The 10,403-nt window shown below is 46.3% G+C and overlaps 1 protein-coding gene across 1 annotated transcript in view; it reads left to right on the top strand.

Moving 5' to 3' along the window:
* The window catches only part of pdxkb (pyridoxal (pyridoxine, vitamin B6) kinase b), a 16,004-nt gene extending 7,389 nt beyond the window's left edge, over window positions 1–8,615 (top strand). Inside the window, exons 5-11 of the mRNA XM_031558264.1 lie at window positions 1,530–1,564; window positions 3,280–3,365; window positions 5,025–5,070; window positions 5,291–5,402; window positions 7,176–7,312; window positions 7,405–7,471; window positions 8,486–8,615. Coding sequence (XP_031414124.1) covers window positions 1,530–1,564; window positions 3,280–3,365; window positions 5,025–5,070; window positions 5,291–5,402; window positions 7,176–7,312; window positions 7,405–7,471; window positions 8,486–8,598 — 596 coding nt within the window. The 3' untranslated portion in view covers window positions 8,599–8,615. The remainder of the gene's footprint in view (window positions 1–1,529; window positions 1,565–3,279; window positions 3,366–5,024; window positions 5,071–5,290; window positions 5,403–7,175; window positions 7,313–7,404; window positions 7,472–8,485) is intronic.
* The last annotated feature ends 1,788 nt before the right edge of the window (window positions 8,616–10,403 follow it).

The raw sequence follows: 10,403 nt of genomic DNA, 5'->3' as shown, positions 1-10,403 counted from the left end.
AAGCCAGTTATGTTATGGCACATGTTCATTCTATGTCATAGATGGCTGTTCATCCGGATACTGCCCAATGATCGTGTAAAGGGCTCTGTAAAGCGCCTTGAGACAATTTAATTGTTTTGGAGCTATATAAATACAATTGAATTGAATTATTATTCTGTGTACTAAGCAGGCAATATATTTTCTGTTCTGTTCACCACTTGGGGAGATGCGTTGGTGTGTGTGTGAGTTAACTCTCCCTGATTACATAGCCACACTTACCATTTAAGCAGTAAAACTATATCTGCATATTTAATGCCAAGTTCAAAGTACAACTCTATGAGCTGATCAATGTCGTGGCGGTGCCCGTACTGTCAAATAGACTAAGTACCAGTTGGATCGCAAAAGGATTGTGAGGTAATACAAAGTGTAGGCTATTGCGTGGGAATGCAAAACGTATTGCAAGGGAATGGAAAAGGTTTTGCGAGGGAACGCAAAGGTATTCCTAAATATTCCCACCATGACCCTTAGGGGCCCCATAGAATCCTGCCTCTAGCACAGAGACATTTATTTTTATGTGACACACAGCATTGCAAGCCATTAATAACTCGTCTATATTTCACCTGATGTAAGCGTTAGCCTACGTTTCTGGCAGAGATTTTCCCGGAGCCGTTTACAGCAAAGATGATCTTTGTTTCAAACCAAGTCATTAATCATCACTATTTCACCCGATGTCAGCAGCAATGGATGTGGCTGTTTATATTTATTTTATTTTCCGGAATAGTTTTGCTTTAAAACAAGCCATTACTACCCATCTTTATTTCACCCGATGTCAGCAGCAATGGATGTGGCTGTTTATATATATATTTTATTTTCCGGAATAGTTTTGCTTTAAAACAAGCCATTACTACCCATCTTTATTTCACCTGATGGCAGCCTTATGTTTGGGCTTATCCCCCTTGAGGCGGTGGTAAAACATAGTAGTGTCAAGCAATCGGTTGATTTGTGCAGACCAGAGAAATCCCTTGCCCCACTGAAGTCAACAGGAGACTCGGGATTACACCAAAAATATTCCCAACTAGCACATAAATAAAACAACTGTAACATTGTCTCTCAGTGGACTAAGCACTACCCTGATTCAAGAACACTCAAACATGACAACCCTGATTCTGTAATCCGCAAAGATGAAAATTCTGATTCTAGAACACGCAAAGATGACAATTCTGATTCTAGAACACGTAAAGATGACAATTCTGATTCTAGAACACATAATCATGATAACCCTGATTCTAGAACACATAAACATGACTCAAATATAACAATCCTGATTCTAGAAGACACAAGCATGACAGCCCTGACAACCAGCTTGTTGCCCTTACTCTCTTGTCTGCAGTTGGGCTTGGGCAGTGAGTTTAAGATCTGTGGAGATAGGTGAGTGTGGACGCAAAAGAGCTTTGGGGAAGGTGTGTGCGTGCGTGTGTGTGTGTGCATGCGTGTGTGTGTGTATATGTGTGTGTGTGTGCGTAAGCTGACTTCTGTTGTTTGTTTTGCAGTGTGTGATCCAGTTCTGGGGGATCATGGCTCCATGGTGAGTTTGGAATTTCTGCTCTCCGTCACACTGGGCTAGTTCTCAGTTGAAAGCCATTGTGTGTGTGTGTGTGTGTGTGTGTGTGTCTTTGGAGTTGAGGCAAATGCAATAATACAGCAACAGCAAGCTGTGTGTGTTCTGCCAGTGAAAGTGATTGTTTTTGGGTCAGATTCCTCCTCTCATACAGGCCACAGCCTGGTGTTATTTTCCTTGGCCAGGGCCTGAAGGTGCTGCTCCAGAGACTCATGCTGTCAGACCCCAACACGTCTCACACGCTCCCCAACACGTCTCACACGCTCCCCAACACGTCTCACACGTTCCCCAACACGTCTCACACATCTCACATGCTCCCCAACACATCTTTCTCCCCAACACGTCTCACACGCTCCCCAACACGTCTCACACGCTCCCCAACACGTCTCACACGCTCCCCAACACGTCTCACATGCTCCCCAACACGTCTCACACGCTCCCCAACACGTCTCACACGCTCCCCAACACGTCTCACACATCTCACATGCTCCCCAACACGTCTCACACGCTCCCCAACACGTCTCACACACTCCCCAACACGTCTCACACGCTCCCCAACACGTCTCACACGCTCCCCAACACGTCTCACACGCTCCCCAACACGTCTCACACATCTCACATGCTCCCCAACACATCTTTCTCCCCAACACGTCTCACACGCTCCCCAACACGTCTCACACGCTCCCCAACACGTCTCACACATCTCACATGCTCCCCAACACGTCTCACACGCTCCCCAACACGTCTCACATGCTCCCCAACACGTCTCACACGCTCCCCAACACGTCTCACACGCTCCCCAACACGTCTCACACATCTCACATGCTCCCCAACACGTCTCACACGCTCCCCAACACGTCTCACACATCTCAAATGCTCCCCAACACGTCTCACACGCTCCCCAACACGTCTCACACGTCTCACACGCTCCCCAACACGTCTCACACGCTCCCCAACACGTCTCACACATCTCACATGCTCCCCAACACGTCTCACACGCTCCCCAACACGTCTCACACGCTCCCCAACACGTCTCACACATCTCACATGCTCCCCAACACGTCTCACACGCTCCCCAACACGTCTCACACGCTCCCCAACACGTCTCACACGCTCCCCAACACGTCTCACACGCTCCATAACACGTCTCACACATCTCACATGCTCCCCAACACGTCTCACACGCTCCCCAACACGTCTCACACGCTCCCCAACACATCTCACATGCTCCCCAACACGTCTCACACGCTCCCCAACACGTCTCACACGCTCCCCAACACGTCTCACACGCTCCCCAACACGTCTCACACGCTCCCCAACACGTCTCGCATGCTCCATAACACGTCTGCAACCAGAGCAGCTAGAGGCCAACGTTCACTGAGGAAAAGCAGGAACTCCTAAGCTAAGCGAAATACTTTGTTGCTATGGCTACACCTGGTCTCATGCATGCATGCTTGGTTGATGAGTGACAGGTCTGTGATTGGTTGATGAGTGACAGGTCTGTGATTGTTTGATGAGTGACAGGTCTGCTAGTGAGGAGGCATGCACCTCATTGCCTACAGCAAAGAACGATTAAACAAATAAATAAATATGACATATTTACAAATGAAATAATAACAGAATAGTTGTGTGTGTGTGTGTGTGTGTGTGTGTGTGTGTGTGTGGTTGTATGCGTGTTCTAGTATGTTCCCGCAAACCTGCACCCTGTCTACAAGAACAAAGTGGTTCCTGTCGCGGACATCATCACCCCCAACCAGTTTGAAGCTGAGTGAGTACCAGGACATCTGGCAGTCAGCTGGCAATCACCTAATTGTCACTAAATGGTCATTTTCATTTTTTAAACTGAGGCAAATACTTTGATATACAACTGTAATAGACTTTGGCCTCCAAGCTAAACTTAGGTTTAGGCGTTGGGATCCAACACCAACACCACCCAGCTTCATAAAGTCTATCCCAAGACCAACACCACCTAGCTTCATAAAGTCTATCCCAACACCAACACCACCCAGCTTCATTAAGTCTATCCCAACACCACCCAGCTTTATAAAGTCTATCCCAAGACCAACAAAACACCACCTAGCTTCATAAAGTCTAGCCTAACACCAACACCAACACCACCCAGCTTTATAAAGTCTAGTCCAACATAAACACCACCTAGCTTCATTAAGTCTATCCCAACACCAACACCACCTAGCTTCATAAAGTCTAGCCCAACACCAACACCAACACCACCCTGCTTCATAAAGTTGAGCCCAACACCAACACCACCTAGCTTCATAAAGTCTAGCACAACACCAACAAAAGACCGCCTAGCTTTATAAAGTTTAGCTCAACACTGACACCAACACCAGCCAGCTTCATAAAGTTTAGCCAAACACCACCCATCTTTATAAAGTCTATCCCAACACCACCCAGCTTCATAAAGTCTATCCCAACACCAACACCACCCAGCTTTATAAAGTCTAGCACAACACCAACACCACCCAGCTTTATAAAGTCTGTCCCAACACCAACACCACCCAGCTTCATTAAGTCTATTCCAACACCAACACCAGCCAGCTTCATAAAGTCTATCCCAACACCACCCAGCTTTATAAAGTCTGTCCCAACACCAACACCACCCAGCTTCATAAAGTCTAGCCTAACACCAACACCAACACCACGCAGCTTTATAAAGTCTAGTCCAACATAAACACCACCCAGCTTTATAAAGTCTAGTCCAACATAAACACCACCTAGCTTCATAAAGTCTAGCCCAACACCAACACCACCCTGCTTCATAAAGTCTAGCCCAACACCAACACCACCTAGCTTCATAAAGTCTAGCACAACACCAACAAAAGACCACCTAGCTTTATAAAGTTTAGCTCAACACTGACACCAACACCACCCAGCTTTATAAAGTTTAGCACAACACCAACACCAACACCACCCAGCTTTATAAAGTTTAGCCCAACACCAACACCACCCAGCTTTATAAAGTTTAGCCAGTCTGCCTGAGTCACGTCCGTGGCAGAGCTTGGTGGTGGAATGGAGAAGTACAACTGTGACTGTGACTGTGTGTGTGGTGTGTGTGTGTGTGTGTGTGTGTGTGTGTGTGTGTGTGTGTGTGTGTGTGTGTGTGTGTGTGTGTGTGTGTGTGTGTAAAAGATCACATACACTGGTGGAGACTATAGCTGTGTGTGTGTGTGTGTGTGTGTGTGTGTGTGTAAAAGGGTCACATACACTGGTGGAGACTATAGCTGTGTGTGTGTTGTGTGTGTGTGTGTGTGTGTGTGTGTTGTGTGTGTGTGTGTGTGTGTAAACGGTCACATACACTGGTGGAGACTATAGCTGTATGTGTGTGTGTGTGTGTGTGTGTGTGTGTGTGTGTGTAAAGGGTTTACAATTCTGTATGTGTGTGACCTGACTGTTCTCCTTGTTTCAGGTTGCTGACAGGGAAGAACATCAGCACAGAAAAGGATGCAGTGGAGGTAAACAACTGTCTCGCACACACACACACACACACACACACATATGTGTGTATATGACTCACATGACTGCAGGTGATGGATGTAAGTGTGAGAGTATGCGTGTGTGTGTATGCGTAAGCATGTGAGATGTATGCGTGTGTGTGTGTGTGTGTGTGTGTGTGTGTGTGTGTGTGTGTGTGTGTGTGTGTGTGTAGCTAACCTGCCGGCTGTGTGACTCCAGGTGATGGACCTGCTGCATCAGATGGGTCCGGATACGGTGGTGATCACCAGCTCAGACCTGCCGTCCCGTCTGGGCGACCGCTTCCTCGTGTCACTGGGCAGCCAGAGAATCGGTGAGAGAGTGTGTGTGTGTGTGTGTCTCCTTGGGCAGCCAGAGAATCTGTGTGCATGTCTGTCTCATAGAATCAGTGTGTGTGAGAGAGAGTGTGTGTGTGTCTGTGTGTGTGTGTCTGTGTGTGTGTGTGTGTGTGTGTGTGTGTGTGTGTGTGTGTGTGTGTGTGTGTGTTTTGCATGTTTGCATTCATGTACAACAACCCCATTTCCAAATAATGTACTTTGATTGTTATTCAAAGAAAAACAGTATGAAGATCTACACACTTTAAAGTGGCATTATGTAGGAATTGTACTTCAGGGTTAGGATTAGCAGTTTTACCTTAAAATAACAGCTTAAAAAAAATTGGGGTGCTACAATGACGTTTAATATGGAGAATCGCCTCCCGTGCCATTGCCATACCAGGGTCCGTAGGCATATTACTGCGTTATGTAAGTTTGCCTGCGGCCGCCCGGTTACTACTGTCTGCCGAACTAGTAAGTAGCTTATTTGCCGTCTTGCTTTGTCTTGTGTTGCACTTGTTTGATGTTTGACTGTGTTAGGAAAGTTGTTGACTCACTAGTTTGTCATAGTGTCAAAGTAAGCACATTTCAGGTTTCGCTAGGTTTAGCCACTAGCATCTCATTAGCGATTAGCAATTCCTCCATTGTTCTGCTTTAAGGTGTAATGAGCTGATCAATTTAAAAAAAAAAATTGTATTGTCTAATCTGAAAATTATGCCTGCAACAGTTTCCAAAAAAACGCATGCGAATAATCTAGAACTTTGAGGACGACATTTCCGCAAAGACGAACGTGTGTCTCTGGTCCCTCAGACTTCACTGTCGTGAAGGCCGTGACCTGATTCTGATTCTGATATACCGTTGTTTGTCAACAACATTCGCTGCCTCATCCACAGATGCAACTTAAAGGCTTTTCTATGCTGCAGTTGTCTTCTCCGGGCACCGCACCACTCAAAAGCTGTTATCCGTCATCAGTCATCATGTCTTGTGTGTGTGTGGGGTGTGTCAGCGCCCTCAGTCTGCACAGCTGCACATGAGGACACTGCTAATGCAGAAGGAGGTTTTCACCTTACAGTAACAAATACTGACATCCAGACTTGGCTCTTTTCCGGGACGAGCCCTGCATTTTCCAGCAGGACAACAAACCACTTTCTGCCCAGCTTACAAGATTACAAGTACCCATCTGCAAAAGCAGAGAGCGTGTATGCCTACGATTCTGACCCACCACCCATTGAGAATGTGTCTCCAATTAGGAAGCACAAAAAACCGGCAACAAAAACCCATACATTTGTGCTGCTGGACGCCTCCATGATGGAACCCTAACCCTAGATTCCATAATGGAACACTAACCCTAGATTCCATAATGAATACCTTAACCCTAGGAAGATTACACTTAACAAACTGCTTAAGGAAAATGCTTAACAAACAGTGGGCAAAACGTTTAAGATGCATTTTTGAAAGAAATGTTGATGTTACATCACGCTATTGTTCCAAACTTTTGTGGAGCAATGTGTTGTGTTGGCAGTGTAGGGGATTGGTGAGTAACGCAGTGTGCAGCACCAACAGAGGTTTTTTTCCATTTTTGGAAATGGGGTTGTATGTACCTATGTGTGTGTTATAGATGTATAGGTTTCTGTGTATCCTTGCATGTATGTTGATGGATGAATGTGTATGTTGATTTACATGAATACATGAATGAAATTGGTGCAGGTGTGTGTGTTTCCATAAAGATGTGTGTATGTGTGTTTTTACACCTGTGTGTGTGTGACCCCCAGTGATGCCCGATGGCACGAAGAAGACTCAGCGTATTCGTATGGAGGTGCCAAAGGTGGACGCGGTGTTCGTGGGCACTGGCGACCTGTTTGCAGCCATGCTGTTGGCCTGGACGCGCCACTACCCCACCGACCTGAAAGTGAGCACAACTACCAGCAGGGGGCGCCTGTCACCAGTCACTCAGTCTCACGTCAGGAACATTTCAGTAATGTCTTCTCTCTCTTTTTCTAGATGGCCTGTGAAAAGACTTTCTCTGTCATGCACCACGTCATACAGCGGACCATCTCCTATGCCCACAGTAAGACTCAACCCTTAGTTTTCTCTGTCATGCATCACGTCATACAGAGGACCATCTCCTATGCCCCACAGTGAGACTCAACCCTTAAGCCTCCGACCTGCGACCTCTAGGGAATGGTAGAAGGGCGGAAAAACATTCAGGAGCTTAGAAGCAATCATACTTCTCGTAGAACGGCTCGATACTGTTCTGTATCGGTTCTCTCTCCCGGTGCTGTTTCTGACACTCCTGGAATAACAGGGACACTGGGACACTTTGTAAAAAATGGTGTGTTTGTGTGTTTGTGTGTTTGTGTGTGTGTGTGTGTGTGTGTGTGTGTGTGTCCGTGTCCGTGGACAGGGGAGAACTGTAAGGCCTTGTAGTACTGGGCCCTTAAGCCATTTAGAGTAGAGATTTGAAACCGATGCTATATTTGTTTTCTGTGAGTCAGTATGAACAGGCCAGTATGGGGAGGCAGCATTTTCTATCAACTGAAGGAACATTAGTCAATTACTGGCACAGCCCAATAGAACAGCATTGTAATAACCTTTCAGATGCTAACACGTAGACAGGTTTTCTGACTCTTGCAGTCATTTAATGCAACTTTCCTAAATGTAGCAAAATGACACAGATAAAGGAAGATCTGTTGCATTAAATTACTGCTGTGTTGGATGTGACTCACCCTTTCACATGTGGAAGCCATAACCAACCCATTCCCACTTGCAGAAGATAGGCGGCAATATTACTAAGATGAAATGTGCATATTGCTGTAATGACTTTTCCGGCATATGGACATGCTGGCTTAACATAATGCCAACAGGGCAACATCACTGTAAACAATCACTGTAAACAATCACTGTCAAAATGACTCATTTCACTGTGAGTATGAATAGGAGGTGGACAGTTCAGCTTCATGTTTATCCTCTCAAGTGCTTTGTCTGTTTTTCAGCCTTATCTATATTTCTCCTTCCCTTTCTCCCTCCTCTCTCTCTCTCCCATTCTCTCTCTCTCTCTCTCTCTCTCTCTCTCTTCTCTCAGAGATGGCGGGTCCAGGAAGAAGACCGTCTCCCGCCCAGCTGGAGCTGAGGATGGTTCAGAGTAAAGCTGACATTGAGGACCCGGCTATCGTCATAGAGGCCACAGTGCTATAAGCACCCCCCCCCCCCCCCCCCCCCCCACACACACACACCCACACACCCCCGACCCCACCCCACCCACCCCGTCCCACAACCGCACAATGTATAGATGTTGTACATTCTGATGTGTATTGTGACATTTGCCTTAGGATCTAACAGAGCACAACATTTTCATGGAGGAAAGATGGCAGGATACAGTCACATAGAGAGGAGGAGAGAGGAGCAGAGCGAGAGGATGAGGATGAGGATGAGAGAGGAAGAGAGGAAGAGAGCAAGAGGAAGGAGTGCGCCTCTCTCGCTCCCTCCATGTCTGTATTTCCCCGTCTTTCTGTATTTTCCCTGGTCCCCTACAGGCCCCCCAGGCCCCCCCCAGGCCCCAGCAGGTCACCTAAGGCCTGACCCAAATAGACCCCTCGGGTAAACAAAAACACATGCTTGCCCTGGTGCAGCTGTACATGTGGTGCAGTGGCCGGCGGCGGCCATGACAGTAGGTGTGGCACCTCCTTAGGAATGTTGGGTCAGAGAGAGGGAGGGGCTCCGGCCGGCTGGGCACTCCTGAAAAAGACCCAGTGCGAGCAGGGTTGCTCTGTGATTGGTGGAAATCAGCATGTCTGAGAGCTCCCTCGCCAATCAGATCACAGGCATCACCGGTGCCTGATCCACCATTGGAGGGCTTTGGACCTTGTTGCCTAGCAAAGGAGACTTTAAACGTACATCTCTCACCTGTGAACCTTTATGGCAATCATGACTGGCGTTGCCAAGGTAACATGATTGAACTGTATTAATGTGTTTACACAGGTGTCACTAACTCTTATGTCTTAACTCCATTTTTACCTCCATGTTCTTCGCTCCGCGGTCATTTTATGGTGGTGTGAATTCTTAATGAATCTGGATGATTCTGGAATATCTGGTACATTTCAGCGTCTGATCAATCTGAAAATGTGTCTTGGTCATGTTAATTTTTTTATGTTTTTTTTTTTTTATTCATTGTATTTGCAATGATAATCTATGATGTGTAAATAGTAAACATAAGTAATGCATACTAATCATAAACATTTTTTTTTGATGGTATTTTTCATATCGCTGAGGCAGAGGTCTTTTGTAGCCTTAGTGAGTGGTGTCTGCTATAACTGTGCCAAAGCTGTAGAGGGCGCTCACGTTTATTTCATTCACCCTGTCAACATTTCCTGATGAAACCCGAAAGTAATTTCCAACATAATAATGTCGACGGTATGTATTACCAACCATGGGCATGGCCTATAGTTATAGCTAGTTATTGCACCGAGACGTCTGAGAAATCAGTGGACTGCAAGAATGGATTTTCTCCACAAGAATTCAATTTTACTTATGTAGCGCCAAAAACAACTGAAATTGTCTCTAGGCGCTTTACATAGCCCAGAGCCTGAACCCCTTAGAGCAAACACACACACACACACACACACATACACACGCACACACACACAACACCCAGAGCCTGAAACCCCTTAGAGCACACACCACACACACGCTTTACATAGCCCAGAGCCTGAACCCCTTAGAGCAAGCACACACACACACACACACACACACACACACACACACACAACACACACACACACACACACACACACACACACACACACACACACACGCTTTACATAGCCCAGAGCCTGAACCCGTAAAATGAACCTGTTTGAAATGTCAGACTAAAAATTATTCTTGCACACTTGTTAGAAGTAGGCTAAAAAAAAGCAAAGTTATTTATATCCAGAAAAATACTGTCGTAAGAGGTGGGATAACTTTCTCAGTCAGGGCCTCTGTGTCTGTAGGTGATTTCAGTT

The sequence above is a fragment of the Clupea harengus genome, chromosome 21 (assembly GCF_900700415.2).
Source record: "Clupea harengus chromosome 21, Ch_v2.0.2, whole genome shotgun sequence".
NCBI classification, from domain to species: Eukaryota; Metazoa; Chordata; class Actinopteri; order Clupeiformes; family Clupeidae; genus Clupea; species Clupea harengus.
This window is presented reverse-complemented; position numbering and strand designations above follow the sequence as displayed.